This window comes from Apiospora marii (genome assembly GCF_038362585.1).
Source record: "Apiospora marii strain CBS 49790 chromosome Unknown utg000005l_segment0_segment0, whole genome shotgun sequence".
NCBI classification, from domain to species: Eukaryota; Fungi; Ascomycota; class Sordariomycetes; order Amphisphaeriales; family Apiosporaceae; genus Apiospora; species Apiospora marii.
In genome coordinates this window covers 5,384,710-5,406,325 of record NW_027117377.1, presented here as the reverse complement: position 1 = coordinate 5,406,325, position 21,616 = coordinate 5,384,710, and the positions used below count along the sequence as shown (strand labels likewise).

Sequence of the window (21,616 nt, the reverse complement as noted above, 5' to 3'; positions counted from 1 at the left end):
TTGGAGCTCGGGCAGCTAGCTAGCTAGCTTGTCGTACATTACATAACATACAAAATCCCAAACAGTACTTTACAACAGATGAACTGTCGACAACCAAATTCAACAACCCCACGTTGCCTTTCTGTTTTCTAATGAAAACTGTCTGCCTCTTCACTTCATTGTTATAGAACTAAGCTCCATCGTAATTCCATTGAGTAACGGCCGATCCGTCATCATTTACAGAGAATCAAACAATCTCAAACCACTGCATACGAGCGGCTCCAATCGAGAAGATGCCTCCAGCCTGTTTCAACAGTCTTCCGCCCGAGCTCAGCGGCATGATCTGGCAGTTGGCCCTCGAGGAAGAGGCAGAGAGCCGGATGATTGTTGTGCATCGCTCCACCATGCGAGTCCTGCCGCACAGGACGGCGGAGAATCGTGTGATGAATGTTAATCAGGACTCACGTAGCTACGCCCTGCGCCTGTTCTACGATTTCCAGGTCGACGTTCGCACCTTTGAGGCGGACTTCAGCCTCATTGACGACATGGCCTTGTACGGAGAGGCTGAAAACATCTTCCGCGACAGAACCGTCATGAAGGCCTACCGAGGAGTCGGCGGTGATGTCCTCAAGCTGTTGCGGACGGGTCACAGTGGCGAACTGAAAGGGGTCATCTACTTCAACAGCCAACGCGACAGATTCGCTCTAGCCAGCACCAAGAAGGACACGGATATCCCATGGCGCATCCTCGGTGTCGACATGTGCCAAAGAGCGTTCGTACCAAACTCCATCATCAGCGACATTTGCATGGCCATGGACGCCGATCGCCGCCAGGATTCGCGAAACTTCAACGTCAATCCCGCGAACTTTACCAATGATTTCTTCAACCGCCACATAGGCGGAAAGCTCCCCAACAAGGCTATAAAGCGCATTCGGCGAGTGGTGCACTTGCACGCCGGCCCGCAGCCGACGGGCTGGTCGACCCACGCTTGCGGCCCGGCTGCCACGCTCCGGTCCCGGGACTGGAAGCTCGGCACGTTTAAGGGTGCCCAGCAGCTGTACACAGCCCAACTGGCTTACATCGCCTCCTCCACCAACCTTGGGATTCGGAACCTTCTCGAGTGGCGCAAGACGGAGGCAGATGGTCACCTGGGCTTTGCCTGTACCTGCCAGGAAGCCGAAGGTCAAGACGATGCACACGAGGAAAACAAGGATGAGACAAGCCTAGAAGGTTAGAGAGCGTAAGTGCGATGTACTAGCAACCTTCATAAATACCCAGACCACTGACTAACTATTTTGCATTCAGGACTGCCATCACTCCAGCAACCGCGACTACCTGCCTATCGGCAACATTCTACGAAATCGATGATCGGAGGATAAGTAACTGTCAGATTACTGTATCAAGAGGGACTAGAGAAGTCCTGGGCTTGAGATCCCAGCGGTGTTTATTTAAGAGTAATAGGCCATTATGGATTTTTTGACAGCTGATATCGTTCTCGTTCTTCGTTGTATGTGCATAATTATATAAGTACTCAAAAGATGTAACAGATCTTCCTGGATGAACGAGGTACTGGCTCGATCGCAACCTGCGCCTCGGAAATCGATTGTACGATATTCGGATCCCCTCGCACCTTTGAACCAATCATCACCGACATCCTGGAAAACTGATGAAGCCCGTTGCGGAGTCTCGCAAATGGAGCATGAAGAAGCATGTTGCGATGATGGTAATGCGGTCAAACATCTTGCATTCCATGATAGCATTCAAGGGTTTCTTACCAGTCAACAAGGCCGACACCCGAGTCGTATTCTTGAGCGATTTCGTCGTACGAGGTTACATCATTTGAATGAACAATAAATATAGATGCACCAATGCGCAACTATGGCGAGCATGCACAAACTGATTAACATCTCTGCAACCAATGACAAAACCACATCGGCGACATGAGGAACTAGCCGACATGATGGAGTCCCGTGTCACCATCACGAAATCGAATGTTCTACCATTGACGGACATTGCAAACAAGAACACGGCTGACATCCCACTTCGCCCGCGAGGGAAGAATACCAAGAGCTCAGAATAGGTACCCAAGACAGAGAGCCATCAACAACTCATTGCCGACAAAACCCTATCGTTTTCAAGATAGGACGCGCGCCGCGGTGGACAGAACCAGCATCCAACAGGATCAGTTGCGTGACGAGAAAGTTCGCCGCTCAAAGAACGGGTGGTGTGGGAACCGACTGGGCCTCACCTCGCCAGGATCAACGTCGGAAAAGAAACCCGGGAGTGCCATTCAATGCTTCTTGCGATGGCCCCAGTTGCAACCTTTCTACATTCAGTTGTACCACCTCAAGGACCTCAGGTCGAGAAGTCGGTCTCCGTTGTAGTCCACATGAACGATCCCGACTGATACCGGGGTCGCTGGAAATGCTGCAGCCAATATGCACTCTCTCGAGACAATGAAGATCATTTCCCTATACGAGGGGAACGACACTATCTACAACTTCGGCACAGTGGATAGATACCCTTGATAACCCTCGACGCCCGACCAAGGAGAGGATCTGGCCCGTTCTCTCGCCCGACCAAAATGTCCAGCAACAGTCCAGAAGACAAGAGGGCGAACAAGCACAAGAGCACACCCAGCACCATGTGTGCGCCACATGCAAGTCGGCCGGCCGCGGGACCACGAGCGCACCGCCATGCTGCCCTTTATGCGTGCCTACCACGCGGACTGCGCGGCCGATGATTACGCTGCTCCAGTACTTGTTCCAGAATACCAACTTCCGCAAAACAATGGGGAAAGGGAGGCGGAGGCGGTCGAAGGCCTTGCCTTAGACGTTGGAGGCGGGAGACTCGGTCTTGGCAGTCGCGGCTTGGGCCCAGGCTCGCTCTTGCATACCAGGATTGCCCGCCCAGCAACACGCCGTACCCGCTACCAAGAGTTCCCGGGGTCGAAGGTACGTGGCACTGCCATGCCTGTTGGTGACATGAACAACACCAATTGCAACATCGCCGGCGTCATACCAGACGGCAGACCTATCGCCACCGAAAAAGACATTGTTGCTTTCCTTGACGGCCTGAAGGACACGGCGGTCGGGTGATCTGACTCAATTTTGGAAGACAAGCTCGAGCCGACACAGCGAGATCGATGCCGGCAAAGCCGCAAATGGCGCCTTCAAGGAATCGAAGCCTGCTAGATGCCACGCAGGACTTCGCAGCCCTGCACTGCCCCTAGGAGAAACCTATATGGAGTCGGCGGCCAGCATTATGCGTCCTGGCTATGAGCGGTAGATAACAGAAGGCAACACCGACTACATTGCTGTTGTTGGACAGCCGGTTGATAAAGTTAGCTGTTGGCGGGGAGGAAAAGGGGTAACTGTAGTAAATGCATATGCCTGTTTGATGCATAAGGAGTAAGAAAGTGAGGTGGGTGCCATAGAAGCACCATCTTCGATTGAGCTCAATCACGACCCGCCGTCTTACTATTGTTCGATGACGATGCTGGTTGCCATGCAAATGAAGAGGTACATTCTGCTTAATTGAATTAGCACAACTTGTAGCATATTCGAATGATTAGTGGTATCCTGTGCTCAGCTTTAGTTGTGCGCTAAACAGCGACTGGAGGAAGTAGCAAATCCTAACCACGTACGTCAAAAAACATATACAAGCACTGCAAGTCACAGGTCAACTAAATGAATGCATAAGATCCATCCGATACGTCTGAAGAACCTAATGGTCGAGACCAAAATGCGCTAATGCAATCAATGTTTGTCTATCTACTTATTCTGAGCTCTCACATACCCCTCGAGCGGCTGGCTGCAGCAGCAGTGCGCAGTCCGAACCACATGTGGTCGAGGGCCTGTGATTATGTAGCAATGTGCCATTACCCGTATGCAGCTGACCCCTGTTCCCTGGACGGGAACATCGCTGCTTCTCATCAATATGCAGCGCAGCTAAGATGATGCAGTATTGAGCAATGCTAGCAAACAGATGATGCAGGACAGCCTTCCATTAATTACCCCACGCTGGCAATAACAGGCAGCAGAGCCAGTCCGACGCGCTCAATGTTCCGGACAGAAGTCCAGGACCACACACCGCGTCTCTAATCGTTCTTCTGATCAAGACTCTGTTGATGTGTTTCAAGTAATAGCCGGCGAAGCAGGAGACCCCTTCGCATCTCCAACATTGGCCCCGTCTTTACCACCACCGCCGCCGCGTCTACCGCGACCTCCCCTTCCGCGCTTGGGTTTCTCTGAAGTAGTCGGCGTCGTGGCCGCAGCGGGCGACTCGGGAGCAGCCTTCTCGGCCGGCGTCGACTGGGCAGCCGCAGGGGTAGTGGAGGCAGCAGGGGCCGCGGCGGCAGCGGGCTTCTTGTCCTTTCTCTCCAAGACCTGGACGGTGCCTTGGGCAATGGAGACGGGACTGGCCGCAATGGCCTTGGCGAGCGCCGCTTGGTCTCCGAAGTCGACGTAGGCGAAGCCCTTGCGCTTGTCAATCTCGACGAATGTGACTGTGCCGAAGGTCTCCATGGCCTGCTTCAGCAAGGCCTCGGTGACGCCTTGGGACGGGTTCGCGTGTTTGACGAAGGCGCGCGTGGCCCCTGCTGCCGTTTGAGCCGCCCCCTTCTTCTGGGACTGGTTCGCTTTAGAGGAAGCGGCGCCTTTTCCACCCGAGCCGGCCTTGGGACCGGTAGGCGGGGCTGGTGTCGCGTTCGAGGTTGTCGCGTTCTGGGCTGGTGTAGTAGGCGACGCGGAGTTGGTGGGAGTAGCCTCTTCCTTCTTGGTGTTTTCCTTTTTGAGGAGGATGATGGGCCCCGTGGTGGGCTTGGAGGGCTCAGCAGCAGGTTTGCCCTTGCTAGGCTCCGTTGCGGCGGTTGCCTTGCCTTTGCCTCGTGATCGTCGCGAGCCTTCGGTGCTCTGTACTTTGGGTCCAGTGGGCGGGGCAGGTTCCTCCTTCTCAGCATTCTTGCCCTTTCGGTCCCTCTCTCTCTCTTTGCCCTTCTCTTTCTCCTTCGGTTTCTCCTCCTCCTTTTCAGGGACCTTGGCGGGCTCAGGTTTAGTGGTAGTATCCGCCTTAGCAGCATCCTGACGGGCTCTTCTATGGGCGCTGCCCGGTGAAAGACCAAGGTCGCGTTGCAGAAGCTTTGCCGCCGCCGCTATGCCGGCCCGTCTGCTCTTCGGGACTGCCCCATTATCTTCGGCCGCCTTGCTCGCAGCAATCTGATCAGCGACAGCATTAGCCGCTTCCGCTGCTTCTTGTTGGGCCGCCTTCTTCGTCATGATCTTGACTGGCTGCTTATCCTTCTCCTTGCCCTTGTCGGATGCCTTCTCCGTCTTTTCCGAGGACTTGGACTCCTTTCCTTTGCCCTTCTTCTTGCCGTCATCGCCATCCTTGTTCTTTCCGACACCCGAGGACTCCTGGCGAGCGTGCTGCTTTGCGCTCTTGGCGGCAGCGGCTTCCTTTGCCTTGGCCTCCTTCTTCTCCCTAATAAAGGTGACCAAGGGAGTGCTAGTCACCTTGGGCTTGTCCTTGGTGGCGTCGTCGTCGGCTCCGAGTTCGGCGTCTCTGATGCTCGTGATGGGTTCGGTCAATTGCTGCAGGAAGGCCATGTATGTCGGATCTGTGTCGATGGTGCCCTGTCGGGGATCAATGCGGGCCTTACCCGCGGCGACCTTGCCGAATTCGGCGACGACGAGCTCTGGGGGCGCCCGGAGGCAAGGGTCGTTGAACGTGTCCTTCGCATCTTGCCATATTCCCTGGGTGCGGACGAGCTGTTGCAGGGCTGCGAAGTCCTGCGTTGCATCGAGTAGGCGGAGGTAGGCTGTAGCGGGCTTAGATTCCTTAAAAGGGCCATTTGCGACCTTGCCGGCATCGAAGCGAAGCCAATCCACCTTGCCGCCGTCCGCCTTCCATTCGTCGCCGAGGATGCTCCAGCATTCGTCTGCGGTCATTCCAGGCGGGAGACGGCGGATCTTGACCTTCTTGCTCGTGGCGGGGGCCTTTGGCTTTTTAGCAACGTCGGATTTCCCTGCATTGTCGGTCGCGCCGGTGCCATTGGCCTTTCGCGAGGTCGCCACCGAAGCCATGGCTGCGGTGTTGTGTGGTGAACTTGCGCTCGGTGAGAAATGGTGGTTTGGTGGGCGCAGTCGGGAAATCGGAAGAAGGATTGGGTGGTGGGTGTTGTTGGGCGGAAATTATGCTACGGCGGCACGTCGAGAAAAAAAGGTTGGCTCGATGTAAGGGTCAATGTCATGGTTCGGAAAGCGCAGCCGCTTCACCATGCAGTGGTGATGGGAGAATGTCTTTGAAAAAGACTTGTTGGTCAGTATGGCGCAGCCTCGGAGGGGGGTTTAGGACCATTCAGGCCGTACCGTACAGTGGTGGGAGTTGAACCTCGTCCCCATCCGCTTCAGTGAGTTTGGTAGTTGGTCGGCAATCTGATCCGAAATTCGTAGGTCCCAAACTCTGGTTTGCAGATCAAAATGGAATACTTATGGTCGTCGTAATTCATCAAGACGGCAGATGCAAAATGCGATGCAGGTGTCACAGACTGGACAAGGCAGAGAGGGAATTCAAGATGGCCTCGTCGGGTCCCCCACCATGGATTTGACGGGAATGGCAATGATGCATTCCACCGGGTCGGATACGGGAATACGGGAAGCACATGGCAGTTCGAGCCCGGAAGTGGATCCTTGGGATCTCTCTTTTTCTTTGATCAGCAGCAGCAAGCAGCAAAGCATTCAATCCAGTCAGTTAGGTACTGACCTCAGCGCTGTGGCTCGGGCTTTGGTTGGCCATCTTCCCTCCAGCACAGGCCAAATCGGACCAAAACCAGCCAAATCAGCCTTATCTAAACTTCTTTAGTAAGCAGCAAGCACCGCGAACTAACCCAAGCTGGAAGGTGGTGACCGTTGGCAGCCTTGACGCTGGCACCCCCCTTCATCCACCTTTCGGGCTTATCCAAGCCGGATCAACGACTTGACTGGACATAACTCGAGGTGACCTATGTACAGTCACGTCGTCGGTGCTTCTACCCAAAATCCTCCCACCTGTAAAGCGGGGGCACCTAGACGCCTTCCAATCCCAGGATTCTGAACCTGCTCACTCAATCGCAACAAACCATCAACAACCACAACCCCCCAGCGACCATGCCCGCCCGACCCGGTGTGCCCAAGCCTGGCCCGGCTAAGCTGCGGCCCGGAGCTGGCCTCGACGAGTGGCTCGAGGAGGCCAAACAATGCCACTACCTGCCCGAGCCGGTCATGAAGGAGCTTTGCGAAATTGTCAAGGAGGTTTTAATGGAGGGTATGCTGCGCCGCCGCGAGATTCCTTCCCCATCTATCATATTTACCTGACACATGCGTACCACAGAAAGTAACATCCAACCCGTTGTTACCCCCGTGACCATATGCGGCGACATCCACGGCCAATTCTACGATCTGCTCGAGCTGTTCCGCGTCAGCGGCGGCATGCCCGGCGAGCCCGCCCTTGACCCCCCGCTTAGCGCCAAGCCCGTTATTACGGCCGACATGATCGAGCCTCCCACAACCATCACCAAACCGAAATTGAAGAAGAAGATCAAGAGTTCGGAAGAGGTGCCCAAGACGGAAGGTGAAGAGACGACCGTTGATGATGAGGATGAGGATGCGACCGAAGTCGTGAACTCCTCGCGACCCGGATCGCAAGAGATAACCCCGCCTGTCAACAATGCCGATACGAGATTCGTATTCTTGGGCGATTTCGTTGACCGAGGATACTTCAGCTTGGAGACCTTCACCCTACTGATGTGCTTGAAGGCCAAGTACGTTGCCTTGACAATTTGAAAGAATCCACTGATGCGCATGCTAACCAACAAAACTACAGATACCCAGACCGGATAGTGCTAGTCCGCGGAAACCACGAGTCGAGGCAGATCACCCAAGTGTACGGTTTCTACGAAGAATGCCAACAGAAATACGGCAATGCGTCTGTCTGGAAGGCCTGCTGTCAAGTCTTCGACTTCCTCGTACTGGCTGCGATTGTCGATGGAGAGATCCTCTGCGTCCACGGTGGTCTGAGTCCCGAGATCAGAACCATTGACCAGATCCGGGTGGTGGCGCGTGCCCAGGAAATCCCCCACGAGGGCGCATTCTGTGATCTTGTCTGGAGCGACCCCGAAGACGTCGAGACGTGGGCTATCAGCCCCCGTGGCGCAGGATGGCTCTTTGGCGACAAGGTTGCCACTGAGTTCAACCACGTGAACGGGCTCAAGTTGATTGCCCGCGCTCACCAACTGGTCAACGAGGGCTACAAGGTATGTTATGGTCACCCATGGCCCCACCAAGGCTGACTGACTGACTGGCATCACGTTTAGTACCACTTCCCCCAAAACTCGGTTGTCACCGTGTGGTCTGCGCCCAACTACTGCTACCGCTGTGGCAACGTAGCGTCCATCATGACGGTTGACAGGAACCTGGATCCGAAGTTCAGCATCTTCTCTGCCGTCCCTGACGATATGCGTCACGTCCCGGCCGGCCGGAGGGGTCCCTCTGACTACTTTTTGTAAGATGTTTTATACGGATGAGCATGAAATGATACCACCAACGGCGTTTTGGTTTTCTTGGTTTGAACATGGAAAGTCCTTAGGTACTTACCGTAGGTACGTGACTGATGACGACGGGTTCGTTGGGACTGGACATGAGGAACGCGCCCACCACGCTAGGATTTACGCCCTGATGCCATGCTTGCTGGATATACGTATTTTCCATAGAGCCTCCCCGACAGGTGCCGGCAGCACAGGAGTAAACAGCGTTTGTACATTATAGATCAGGATACAGGCCGCCGAGCTTCGGTGAAGCGGAACGGCGAGCTTGATGCATTTATGCCACGGAATCAGAAACTGCACCAGAAATCGGCAGCAAGCTCATCCTCTGTGACGGAAGCGACCACCAGCTGACTTTGAGCGTCTTCGACTTTCGACCATCTTTCGCCCATGGTATTTCTGGCAACTCAACATGTACGATGGTCGCCGGATTCTCCGAAGCATGCCCATGCTTCTTCACCAGGGCAAAAGTGTTCTAGGGCCCAATTCGTACAAGATGTGCAGGCTTAGCTGCAAGGTACCAGTGCCACCGGCAGACATCGGCAGCAAGCTCGTACCACATGTGCACACAATATCGGTTAAAATGGCACTTGGCCCTTACATCGCACACCGGCAGTGCTGGAAGACGTTCGAAGGCCTTCTGGAGGTCGCATCGATGATGGCATTGATCTAATATTACCAGCGGTGGGCCAGCGTCGGTGGAGAGGGGAATATGGAAAAATACCACCTGCCCCAACCGTACTGAACAATGGGTGCACCTTGCTTGCTTGCACGGTCGCGGCAGCACGACAATCAGCAGTCTATCGATCAATCGTCTCTCGATGTGATGGAGTATCTCTTCCTATCGGTGTGTGTATCACGATTGCGATGTGTGACTATCTACTATCTGCTCCTCAGCTTGTGTCGCTTTTGTGTCTTTGATTGGTTACTCACCTGCGAGCTGCAGGTCGCATCATCAATATAGGGGTGGAGGTTCTGGTTCGCTGTTCTTGCTTGCTGCTGCGGCCTGCCCTGCCCTGCCAGCTAGGCCAGCCCAGCAGGCAGGCGAACACGGTTAGGCGGCCAACGGCTGCTTAGGCCCCATCTCAAGATTGCACGCTAGCGGCATTTACTTGCTGGCCGCTACCCACTAACACGATCACTACATATTCCGGGCAATTCCCACCAATCACCAGAGGCCGACCGAGATCCGCTAACGGGGAACGGGGGCCATCGAGCAACAACAATAACAAAGCAAAGCAAACTTGGAAAACCTTCGTTCTCTTCGAAGTTGAAGGGAAAGAAACACGAGAAATGTTTGGTGATTATTCCGCATCTGGTAATCCTCCGTGGGACGAACCGGGAGGTTGCGTAATGTGACCCATGCCCATTGCCCAAAGCAATCTGAACAAGTGCTGGATTGTGCCTGAGTGCCGTCGAAATCGAGCGGGGATCTTCCTTGGGGTTTGCTTGGCGGGTCGATCTCCGACTTGTGTCTCTCTGCCAGTTCGAGTGATGGCTGCAGTGTGACATAGCATAACTCCTCCCCTGGCTCCTTAGTGCAACGAGAATACGAGTTCTCGCGCGTAGCCGGGTAACATTTCTTGCATTTCTCTGCCCGTTCGCTCATGGTGCTGCCACAACTTGATCCATAATAAGTAAAGGATGGCCCGTCCACCACACCGATACTTGCCCTGCGAGCCCTGCCTCCCTGCCTTGGGCCCCCGCTTCTGTGCCGCCTTTCGTCGTTGGCGATTGGCTCCATCGCCAGCATCCGATAGACCCCCCCAGGATCCCGTTTCCTCGTATAGCCGGTTTTCGCCCCAGTGCGGAGACAGCCCAACAGAACCCGCTTTCCCTACTTAACAGCGTGCAGCTATTAACAGCTGAGCTGAACATACTCGGCCCCGCCTCGTATGAGGTGTCCGTGTGTACCTGTCTTAGTGAGTGACGGTGCTATGCGTTGGGGATGCAGGCTCAAGGAGTGCAGTGAGTAGGACGGTTCAAGGATGGCAGGAAAGAACCGATGCCGAACCATCCTCTAGTGCAACTATACTCCGAGAGCCCCTCTCTTTCCTTCTCTTGTCCATGGGTGGGTGGATGGCTGGCCAAGGCCGGACCATAGTCGCCTATGCAGAGTGCAGAGGTGTATGCCTCGGTGGACACCCAGCCAGCAGATGATCGAGACCCCCGAGCCCGTCTATAAAGGAAGTCGTCTTCCTGCCCTTCGAGAAGACAGAAAGGAAGTCTCACCACCCAACTCACTCCAGTCATCGTTCATCCTACTCCTACTACTCTACCACTCTTAATAATCACCACCCTCTCCAAACACCACCACCACCCAACCATCACCATGCAGTACTCCACCATCTTCGCCGCGGCCACCGCCCTCTTCGCCTCCGCCGCCTCGGCCCAGGAGACCGGCTACGCCGACGTCAAGAACAACTGCGACTTCCCCGTCTACGTCCAGTCCTTCCCTTTTGACGGCTCCGCCCCCGGCCCCCTGACCACCCTGGCCAAGAACGGCGGCACCTTCGCCGAGAAGTTCCGCACCGCCGGGTCCACCGTCAAGGTCGCCACCACCAAGACCCTCAACGGCCCCCTCTTCTTCGGCTACTCCTTCTCCAGCAACCCCGACTACGCCTACTACGAGCTCAGCACGTAAGTTCTCTTCACTCCCTTCCCTCTTCCTTCTTATATGATGTAAGGACATATGACTGACGGTTAAAACAGTGAGTGGGGCAACCCCTTCGCCAACTACCCCAACATGCTCACCCCCGGCGACGGCTGCGAGTTCTTCCACTGCGCCGCCAACGACGCCGCCTGCTACAGCACCCCCCAGAAGAAGCGCGTCTACGGCTGCCCTCTTCCCCTCAACGTCACCGCCGAGCTCTGCGCTTAAGCGTTTGGTTCTCCCGATGACTATGACTTTGATGATCTGGATGGAACGCTTCCCTCTCTATTACTACAAGGGAGGCAAGCATACACTTTATGATGATAATGTTATATATGTATCACGCATCTGACGCCACGAGGATGCATCATAATACTTTAACAATAATACCAAATATTACAACCCAAACAACCAAACTGCTTGGCAATGAGTGAATGATGAAATGACTTCGGCAGCACAGCAGTTTTTGAAAACCGCCTATCGACTCTCCGCGATGGTATATGCTCTTTTCGAAGTGAATAGAATATGTTCAAGTGGGAACAATGAAACTTCTGCAAATAAACAATCATGCCTGCCCTCATGAGAGTGGAATAACGGGGAACAAACACTGGACAGAAAGGAATAAGCATTGAAAGTCACTTCCAACGCTGCATACCTTTTGACACTCTTGCCCTGTATACTAACTAGTCTGATCCAAAGAAACACAAGTACCATCATAGTGCAGTCTGCCCTCCAGTAACATAACCCCTAAATGAAACCATTTTGATACCACACTTCATCTGTCTTCCTTCCTATCCTCAATTGGTCACAGATACAACTCTCCTTCTACCGGTGGTGAGATGAAGATGTCCTCTGTCGCGAACGTCAGATGCAACGCCTCCTGTCCCGTTTCCTGCACTATATCGCGAAGCTCGGGGGTCAACGGCGTGACGCCCCAGCGCAGCCTTGACTGCGCGAGCTTGACAAGGGGATCATCAACTTGCAAGTTGCCGTCTTCCAGTTCTGATGAGCTTCTCTGTGATGTCGCGCTGTGGCGGTGTCCCGAGGGCAGCCTTTCCTCCGACCGTGTATCGTAGGTTACTTCTGAAGCCTCATCATCCATTTCGGTAGCTGCGGCGGTCACAACGCTTCCCGAACCCCTATGACGACGGCGATTCGGGCGGACCGCATGGCACATTGAGGAAAGGACAAGTGAATTGCTACCCCCAGCCATCATGTCGCCCGGTAGCTTGTAAAGGCTCACGGGGATAGGAATGATGGCCAATATTGCTGATAGAATCATCGTGGTCAGTACCGCAATGGGGGAGTAACCAACTGTTATAACAGGACCTTCACCACTATCTCTGTTTTTCGAACTATAGAGGTGACTATATCCCGAGTCATTGGTGTGATAGTATCCTAGATGATCCTGATTTAGCCATGGGAACTGCACCTAACAGCACTAGACATAGCGATACTTACCGCCTTCCTTAACTAAGAGGAAGATAGAGTTGGATACCAACCAATGCATGCCTATACTAATGAGAAGCAGTGGTACGCCAAATCTATACGGTAATTGTAGTCTCCACGTGACAGTTTGTTCCCCTTTTGGAAACGACACGCGGAGGGGTTTAAATGACTGGCTGTACTCATTTAACTCCTTTTCGACGTGAATCCGAGTAAGCAGGGCATTGTAAACGAAATAGCTCCAGGACAGTACGAGTTGGCCTAAATTGGCTGTTATGAGACCGCCAAGGAATGAGAAAGCCCCTAATTGAATGATTGATGACACGCCCCCATGGCCAAAAGAGCTTTCGCTGTTTCCGGTCAGTTGGCATTTCCAATCTCTGGTGGATAGATACTTGCAAGTTATTGTGATTTCCCAGGTAGGCAGCTATCGTCAAAAGAAGCAACAATGATAGGAAAAGTAATATTGGTGCATAAGGGCGCCACCACGCTGACCGAGGTAATGTGTTCATGATTCTGCGTCCCTTTCGCTGCCATTTTCTGGCCAGTGCCGTGGATGAGAGGGCTTCGTAATCTTCAGCAACTCTACCCAGAGGGTATGGAAGTGAGAACTCGAGTCTTTGGGCATCGTGAATGTCGGTAGCCCCGAGGGCCAGTGTAGCAGGATCTGGCTCGGAGAGAAAGGAATCGATGGCGTCGCCAGGTGTAACGAGTGATTCTGCCGATAACCTCCGAACGATCACGGTACATATAGCTACCTTGAAGAAAACACATAAAAGCGTGACCAAGATCAGGCTGTTTGCCACAATGACTTTGCATCGGTTGGCTGCGGCAAGATCAGCCATGCAGTACTTGACATTGAGGTGGTTGAATCTCGCATCATATCCGAGCCTTTCATCCCAACTCTGTCCTGTTGCTGATCTGTTATGAAAGGTAATTGACCACTCCTCTTGTTGATATTCCTCGGGATCGTAGTCATGAACTGATCCCAGAACTCCCCTGCACGGCTCCGGATTGCCCCACTCTGAGCATTTGGGATCCTCTCCCATTGTATCATTTAGATACACAAACGACGCGCATTTGGTAGAGTACCAGAGGGAGTTTACCTCATCTCGCGGTATATGGTGTTTCCAACCAGGAAGTTCATCATAGGGGTCGGCATAGACCTCGGTGCGAGTCCATCCCGCGAAGTTGTCAGCAGTCTCAACGACTACTACGACATCGTTGTACCAAGTTCGTGGCCGACAACTAACGTACTCAAGGCGGCACGCTTTACTAGTGAGGTTGACCCAGCGATGATCTTGCTCCCATGTTATGATGTCCCTGGTTATATTGTTGAGCTTTTGGTTGATAGGCGAGGATTCGTTCCAGTAATCAGATATTTCAACATCGGTCCCGTATCGAGCGACAGATGAGTAGTATTCATCTCCAGCTGTGGGCTCTTCGGTTACAGCAGTTTTGTTCCAATGCGAGCTGTATATTATAGGGCTTGCGCTTCCAGCAGGCGCTAATCTCGCACCTGGGGCAAAGAACCGTGACCCATGTAGGAACTGTTCAGCGGCAATTGTCAATTGCCATTCTGATCCCTCAAAACTCGTTTCATAAACGGAACTATTGAACATGAGATGGATTGGCAACGAGGTGATGAGTAGCAGTGCCCAGAAGCACCGCTTAAAATTTGATAGAAACCGCAAATTTTTGAGAGATGGGATGCCAATGTCGAGTGATGATAGTGTGTGATGTGCTCGATCAATCTCGTGGCGCGAGGGAGCATTAAGAATCTGCATGAAGTAATTCGAAGAGGCCAGAACTGCACTGGAAACTAAGTTGATGAGAAGATGTAATGCCACATTAAGGTGCCGACTAGTGTCACAGCTGCCCTCGAACAGATTCGTGTTGTCGCTGATTGATGAACCAGACCGGGAAATGCTGGCTGTGAAGCAACACAGCAAAATAATGCCCGCGATGGAAGCTGCCAAGATGTTCCAGGACCCCGTCCGCCTCCATCCAGTTGACAAGAAGGGACGATACATCGCAGCGGAAAAGATGAAAGGCATCTTGGAAAGGTACATGATGGCGTGAATTGGGAAAGGTGCCGCACCCTGCGCAAGAGCACAGCGCCGGCTGATATATCGGTATTTAGGTCCTATATGCGGAAGCTAGATCGAACAAATGAAGGGGAAAAAAATAAAATAAAAACTTGGTCAAACAAGGATTTGAAAAGCAATCATCACGCACGCCTTGCTAAAGTAACTTCTAGCCGCCTTCATGCATCAGCAAACAGGAGAAGAAAAGATCTGCTATTAAGGATGTGTTACACACAATACGTTGATTTGCCTCGAAGGCGTCTAGACTCCAAATTTAGATATTATTTCGGATACTTGGCTTCGGGGCTTGTACTCGGTGTTTTCATTTGTTGCATGCACTCAGGCCTTGCATCAAGGGCTTGCATTTGGTGGCGGCTGTGCCAACAGATGTTTTCCGCCCCTCTTACGACAACTGGATAAATTGATCAGCCTGGTTACATCACTCAGTGAATGGAACTTGGCCAGCGCAGCCTGGTCGACATTCGATTGCCTACCTAATCGGTTTCTCCCCTCCATGCGCCAGTCTGACTTTTCTCCCCTTTATTCTTACCACGTGTCGAGTTTGCAAAGCAAGCACAATTGCAAAGCAAGCACATTCTCACAATTTGTTTATGACCATGGCAGCTGCTCCGCACCAAGAAACCAGCCGCGATTACGATTGGATGTTGCTGGGTGCCTCCAACAGCGCCGGAACGGAAATGAGGGACTTCAACACGACTGAATATCCTACTTCGTCAATATCGGTCCAGGGACGCGAGAGCTCGTCACAGCTCATCCAGACTGGCCAGGAAGTCAACGAACCCCCAGTTTCGTCCCCCGTCACTGGCCCATTTGCTCCAGGTGGGGTCACATTCATTCAACGTGGACTTGGATGGATGCATCCCTGCACTTGGAGATGTCTTTGGGCGTACGAGAAGCACCGACTGTCTATCCCCCTCACTGGGCTCGTCCGTTGTGGTCGTATAACGTTACTCATAGCAGCCCTTGGTCTCTCTATAGCTAACCGTCCCCCACTGGCTATCGTGGCAATTGTATGTGTGCTTTCGTTCCAGATCTCAATATAATTCAATGCTGACCGTATAATATTCCTGAAGTCAATCGCTCAATTAGTATGGTGCATTGTTCAACTGATCGACACCTACCGCGGTCATCGGCCAGAAGTAGGATTTACAACCCACATAGTCGTCGAGTCCTTATTTATGCTATGCAGCGAACATATACTATTCTATATTTATATAATATTTTCTCAAGGTCCCAGCATCGGCCCGACGTCAATCCTTATCTACTTTGTGGTAATATGGGCTCTCATTTTGTAAGTATTGGTCCGTCCACTAGCACTCCACGCAACTTCTGTGTTTTCACACACAACTAAGCACCTCCTTTCCCAGCATTCTCGACTGTATACTTATCTGGCGCTCCGTTAAGCTCTACCCGCGAGCGCCAAGATCCCAACGGCGATTGAAGCGGATTATAATGTTTACTTCAACGGGAGAGCCAGTCGCATGTATTTCTGATTTGGTCCAGGTGCAGCCACTTGCACAACGCTCTGTAGACTCGCTTCTAGGAAATACGGTGCAGGATGAGAGCTAAAAGGATCTATGAACGTCTGATACCTTGGGGCAAGACTATGTTACAGACGAGGCAGTAGCAGGCAGTAGCAGGCAGTAGCAGGCAGTAGCAGGCAGTAGCAGGCAGTAGCAGGCAGTAGCAGGCAGTAGAGGGCTGCTGTCTTGGGCTTGGTTTGCTTACTCTGGAATAGGTCGCAATGATATTACGGTAGAGACGTTACGCACAGCGAGGGAAATTTGGGCTGATTTATTGACGTGAAGCGACTGCCGATTTTCACAGTAGTAAATTGAATTGAACTCTTGTTACTACTTTCCCAACAATATGTCTTCTTCAAACCAGTGAGACGTTTCCTTTCGGCCAAGGCATTCTTGTACTGCACATCTGCAGACGTTGAAGAGTACAGTAACAGAGGTAAATACAATCTACCCCCTTTCTTGCCAAAATGACACCTCTCGCCGATCGAACTCGCATGATTTGCAATGGCACGATTGGCAATCGCACAGGTACGCCGCAGACCGGCAGGTGGTGCAAGCCGGAGGCCACGTTTCGTCATCGAACTCCAATGTAGGAGGGTTGTCGATGTACTTTTGTTTGTTGATACCCCTGTGCGAGTGTTGGAAAGCCCAGAGGACATAAATGTCCCTTGTACCAGCTTTAGGCTCGTTGTACCAGTCTTCGCCAGTTGCATCCCCGATTATTCCATCGGGAGGCGAGTCCACGTTGGTGAAACCCGATTTACCATCCTTTTCCATTTGGTTATACCACTGGGACACGGTTTCTGCGGCAGTGCCGGGACCGTACCCTATCTTTTGAACGCATTCTTGCCATTCAGGATATCCAGAATTAGGGAGGAGTGTAATTTCTGACTCGTCAATCCCGGAATTCCCGTCAAGAGCATTGAACGCGGGCAAGCGGCAGAGCTGTGCCATCTCCTTTTGCAATCTTCCACAGCCATTTCGATCTCGAGGAAAGTAGAAACCATGGACAAGGTGGGACGACGCCGCCTTGTTTTCAGTAGGGTCAGCACATCGGATAACATCTGTGTCAGCTTCAGAGCTGTACGGTATCAACCCGAAGCGCGGCGGCTCGCTGAGTGTGACGCGAACACCTCTTCGAGTCTGACGCAATGCGCGTATGATATCGAAGGGGTACTCGATTAAAAACCCCGCGTACGGTGCGATTCCAGAGGGATCACCACACACGACGGTTATCACTTCCTTCTCCATATCGGCATACATTGTTTTTATATGTAAGCTGCTCGGCCCCATATAGATTCCTCGACAATGGATCACACGGGGAACCACTAGTATTCAGCTGTTAGCGGGACCTTGTACTGGTGGCCATTTAGGGGTGGAATGCGCAATTACCCGGGAAGTCGCGAAACACTGAGTCCGCCCGGCCGCGAAGTCGGACACGATGGCTATTACCAGATGGCGTTGATTCTTCAAGTTCATCCGCCTCATCGTCGATGGAAGGTAGGGCGAGCAGCGCAAAACGTTCAAGGTGATGAACTATGTGCCTTCGCATCTGCCATGTATCCGTGAACGCGGTGGGACAGTACGGGCAGTCGCGATGGATGTGCTCCGAGGGAGCAATCTTGGTGCTCACGACTTGGTCGGAGAGTCGCTCGTAGGATTCGCCAGAGTGTACGACGCTTAAGTGAGACAGGAAGTCGGGCTGGGTCTCGAACTCAAGTGAATGTTCCCAGCAGTGCCAAACCCGGGTGTGCTGATCCTCGTGCTCTATCCATTCTTGCCTTGTCCCATATGTTCGATGAGGGTCTTGACAGAGCTCATATGTGCAATGATAGGGCTGCAGATCGTTTATGATATGGGTTCTGCCCAGCTATTAACATACTGGGAGTTCTTGGGCGGCTGGAAACACTTACTTCCAAGAGTTTCCCTTCACATATTTTGCAGGGCAAAGTATCTTGCAGTAGGGACACTGGAAGAACCTTTCATCACTTCGTAGCCTCGGTGGCTCTGGCCAGGGGAGCTCGTCTTCTTCGAGGTCCTTCATGGCCGAAGCACTGGTATGATGCGATATAACCGACTTCATATCTTCTGGCTTTATCATATTTGCTGGAAAGGGCGTAGCTGAGGTCGCAAGTGACCGACCTGCATGTTGTAACGTTGTTTCATGTGGTAGTCCAGACTGGGATCCTCGAGTATCTGGGGTTTGGATAGGTAGTTGCGTTTGCACTTTAGCTGGCTCGGGCCGTGTTGCCTCGAGCTTGGATGCATGGTTTTTCCAGTAGACGAACTGTTGCTTACGTTTAGCGTTCGCGGTTCCCGTCCTTCTCAGGATCCAATTATGCGCAGATGCAAAATGGGCTAAAATCTCTTCTTGATTAAGACGGGCATGGTCTCCCTCTTGGCTGTCGAGGTGCTTCTGAAGGTTTTGTCGATGAAGATATGCCACGGTCAAAGTCTCGACTTCCTCTCGCCCCTTTTGGTATGATTGACGGTCTGCAGGTGCTATATTCCCGTAGAGCTGGTCCACGCCCTTTCTGGGGCGGTTTTGGGGATTCCGAATCAGGGTCGCTATGCTGTAAAGTGTATCAAGGTGCTCCGCCAAGCATCCCAACCGAAAGGCAGCTTCGTCAAAGTTCCCTTCGCTGCTGGAACCTTCTGTCTCAACATAGGACGAATCGGAAGACGAACCCGAGCTGCTCTCAGAAGAGCTGACCAAATCGGTCGAATCTTGAGTATCCTCGGCAGGAGCACGTTTGCCATTGGCAATAGCAACCAGGTTTTCAAGATGGTCCTGGAGACCTAGAAGAAGTTCCCGTATTCGAGTTCTGACAAGGTCAGCGTCTCGGACTCGATAGTCCAGGGATGCGTGGCCATCTTGATAAAGCCCCAGGTGATGCGCCCAGACTTGGAATCGCTGTGCTTCTCGCTCAACACGGTTCAAGTTAATATGGTTCACGGCAGATCCTGGAGTTTGAAGCAAAGAATTGAACGCAGTGACTGTTCCCGCTCCAAGATCCCGAAGAGAACAGTTTTCCATCCTGGCAGAATCAATCTGCCAACCGAGTTCGTAGTATCTTTGGGCGGTAAGAAAGACCCTGAGAGCAATCGCCCACGTTGTTTTGAGTGTCGATCGATTATTTGACTAGTAATGGGATGCAAAAATATACTGGTGAGAGAGTTGCACCCAACACGAAAACCAAGAGAGAGTACAGCCGACGAGGCGGGGAAACACGCGAAATGATTGGGTCTGGAAAATTGTGACCCTGTCGTACGGCGCGGCCCGACGACGTACCACCGGTCAGGGGTTGTTTTGCAACCCCGCATCACACCATTTCCACCCACAACTGTACTCCCAGACATCGCCATTCCAGGAGACACTATTATCTCATGGAACTATGTCAGGGTTCGAGGTAGCCGGCATTGTGCTCGGCGCAATCCCTCTTTTGATTTCCGCACTTGAGCACTACAAGTCGGGCAAATCCACGCTCGGGACGTTGGTGAAATGGAGAGGCCAACTGGACACACTTCTGTTTCGGCTCAAGAACCAGAAACTGTCTTTTCTCTTCGACATTCTCGAGCTTCTGAGAAGTGCCAACGTCGAAGATGCAGTCGACGGATCGGACTTGACCGAAACCGAATGCTTGCTGGTACTCCAGAGCCCCAAGACGGGCGCCTACCTGCAAGAGTACCTCGGCCAACACTACGATGCCTTCGTGGAAATCCTGGGCGGTACGAGACCTGCCTCAAACTCATCGCCCGGAAGTTGAAGTACATAAGGCGGTTGCCACAGGTGAGTATGACCAACCCCCAGTTAACTTGTGCAGTTACGCTACTGGGCTCGTTTCTGACTGCCTGCCAGGCTGACAAAGACGATTTGGTTGCATTACTGGCGGCCAACCCACCTGGAGAGAAGGGCTTTGCGTTTCAGGAACGCATCTCGTTCTCGATCGAGAAAGGCAGATTGGTCCAGCTCATAGAAGAGCTGAACGAAGACCGTCTCTCACTAAAGACGATCATCAAAGGCATGAAGTCTCAGCAGCAGTACACCATCAAAGAACCTACCAGGGACTCCAACAAGTTGGCAACTCTACTAGGCCAGGTGCAGACCCAAGCCCAGTCTCTGTTTACGGCTGTGACCAGGAGTTGCGAGTGCAGTTGCCCAAAAAGACACAGGGTGTTGCTACAACTGCATAACCGGATACCATCCTCCAAAGTGCGCAAACGAACCAGCGCCCCGAAACAACCTCAAATGACGTTTAAGCTCGCAGTGGAAATAGGAGATGCCTTGTACGAGGCTATTGTTAAGCCCGAGCCACAGGTTTTGACGCAACGTATGAGGCAAGAAAGAAGGTATGTCGCGACCAGAATATGCAAGTCCAAAGGTGATGAGGCCACGAGTCCTGGCAAATAGGATGTTACTAATGCATCGATCGTATCAGCCAAACTACGAAGCCTACCAACTCACCAATGCATCTGAGGGTGCCTTCTATTGTAGTCACCGAGCACCAAACTACTGTCTTCAGGGCCAAAGACGAGCCTGTGGTTAGATGCCCGTTTGCACCCCAGTTGAGACACCCGAACTCGACCTTGCAGTTGACTATGTATGACAATGTCCTAGGATTAGTCGATGACACACCGGAGCATGGAATAATCATGACTAGTCCACCAGAGCGTGGGATAATCATGACCAGTCCATTGACGTTAGCGGAGGTACTCCAGCGTGGGAACCACAACGAAGCAGCGCGGATGACGTTCAAAGAGCAAACCTTCTTAGCCCTCGACATTGCTTGTTCCATCGTCCAGTTACGGGAGACACGGTGGCTGGGCTCCCCGTTCACCAGCTGTATTCTCATGGTCGTCACGCCCGAGAAGAAGAACCGGGGACTCAGCACGAAACCATTTATCGAGCGGACGCCCGAGTCCACACTCAAATCATCAAAGAACCCCGATCCCGAAACAGTCCTTCGCGAGCTTGCCATCCTGCTCCTTGAGCTGTGGCATCATAGAACGTTGGACATCTGGTGTGCCAAGTGGGGAGGAGATACGGATACCACCACACCCGACGGTCGCCTCAAAGCTGCTATCAATTGGGTGAAAGCCACTTCCGATCGGATACCACCATACTACCTTGACGCAGTTGAGCAATGCATTAGTATTTGCTGTGGCAGACATCGTCTGTGGCACGACAAGGAATTTTTGAAAATCTACTGCGAGAATGTCATCATACCACTACAGGAGAGCTGTCGGGCGTGGGATGTCTCCGAGGGCTGGTCAGAGTTCCCTTGAGAGTGCGACTGATTGGGCTGGCAATATGGAACATCAACGTGTC

At 52.6% G+C, this 21,616-nt stretch overlaps 9 protein-coding genes across 9 annotated transcripts; 5 read left to right on the top strand and 4 right to left on the bottom strand.

Moving 5' to 3' along the window:
• Positions 1 to 272: 272 nt before the first annotated feature.
• PG985_009587 (uncharacterized protein) lies at positions 273 to 1,214 on the top strand (the record flags this gene model as incomplete). Its single annotated transcript, XM_066829355.1, has 1 exon — positions 273 to 1,214. One exon carries the CDS (start codon positions 273 to 275, stop codon positions 1,212 to 1,214), a length of 942 nt encoding a protein of 313 aa, XP_066684267.1.
• Positions 1,215 to 2,563: 1,349 nt separating this feature from the next.
• Positions 2,564 to 3,077, top strand: PG985_009586 (uncharacterized protein; the record flags this gene model as incomplete). The annotated part of the gene is given in 2 exon segments (XM_066829354.1): positions 2,564 to 2,627; positions 2,644 to 3,077. The coding sequence occupies 2 exon segments, from the start codon at positions 2,564 to 2,566 to the stop codon at positions 3,075 to 3,077; spliced, it is 498 nt and encodes a 165-aa protein (XP_066684266.1).
• A 1,038-nt stretch (positions 3,078 to 4,115) lies between these two features.
• On the bottom strand, positions 4,116 to 6,062 carry PG985_009585 (uncharacterized protein; the record flags this gene model as incomplete). Its single annotated transcript, XM_066829353.1, has 1 exon — positions 4,116 to 6,062. One exon carries the CDS (start codon positions 6,060 to 6,062, stop codon positions 4,116 to 4,118), a length of 1,947 nt encoding a protein of 648 aa, XP_066684265.1.
• A 1,062-nt stretch (positions 6,063 to 7,124) lies between these two features.
• On the top strand, positions 7,125 to 8,521 carry PG985_009584 (protein phosphatase; the record flags this gene model as incomplete). The annotated part of the gene is made up of 4 exons (XM_066829352.1): positions 7,125 to 7,281; positions 7,348 to 7,777; positions 7,840 to 8,269; positions 8,330 to 8,521. 4 exons carry the CDS (start codon positions 7,125 to 7,127, stop codon positions 8,519 to 8,521), a joined length of 1,209 nt encoding a protein of 402 aa, XP_066684264.1.
• Positions 8,522 to 10,889: 2,368 nt separating this feature from the next.
• PG985_009583 (uncharacterized protein) lies at positions 10,890 to 11,438 on the top strand (the record flags this gene model as incomplete). The annotated part of the gene is made up of 2 exons (XM_066829351.1): positions 10,890 to 11,197; positions 11,270 to 11,438. 2 exons carry the CDS (start codon positions 10,890 to 10,892, stop codon positions 11,436 to 11,438), a joined length of 477 nt encoding a protein of 158 aa, XP_066684263.1.
• A 577-nt stretch (positions 11,439 to 12,015) lies between these two features.
• PG985_009582 (uncharacterized protein) lies at positions 12,016 to 14,779 on the bottom strand (the record flags this gene model as incomplete). Its single annotated transcript, XM_066829350.1, has 2 exons — positions 12,016 to 12,636; positions 13,052 to 14,779. Coding segments are annotated over 2 exons (2,349 nt in total), but the record flags the coding sequence as incomplete, so codon positions are not given.
• A 1,955-nt stretch (positions 14,780 to 16,734) lies between these two features.
• Positions 16,735 to 17,550, bottom strand: PG985_009581 (uncharacterized protein; the record flags this gene model as incomplete). Its single annotated transcript, XM_066829349.1, has 1 exon — positions 16,735 to 17,550. One exon carries the CDS (start codon positions 17,548 to 17,550, stop codon positions 16,735 to 16,737), a length of 816 nt encoding a protein of 271 aa, XP_066684261.1.
• A 106-nt stretch (positions 17,551 to 17,656) lies between these two features.
• PG985_009580 (uncharacterized protein) lies at positions 17,657 to 19,324 on the bottom strand (the record flags this gene model as incomplete). Its single annotated transcript, XM_066829348.1, has 2 exons — positions 17,657 to 18,149; positions 18,201 to 19,324. 2 exons carry the CDS (start codon positions 19,322 to 19,324, stop codon positions 17,657 to 17,659), a joined length of 1,617 nt encoding a protein of 538 aa, XP_066684260.1.
• A 358-nt stretch (positions 19,325 to 19,682) lies between these two features.
• PG985_009579 (uncharacterized protein) lies at positions 19,683 to 21,573 on the top strand (the record flags this gene model as incomplete). The annotated part of the gene is made up of 3 exons (XM_066829347.1): positions 19,683 to 20,016; positions 20,112 to 20,637; positions 20,811 to 21,573. 3 exons carry the CDS (start codon positions 19,683 to 19,685, stop codon positions 21,571 to 21,573), a joined length of 1,623 nt encoding a protein of 540 aa, XP_066684259.1.
• Positions 21,574 to 21,616: the final 43 nt, after the last annotated feature.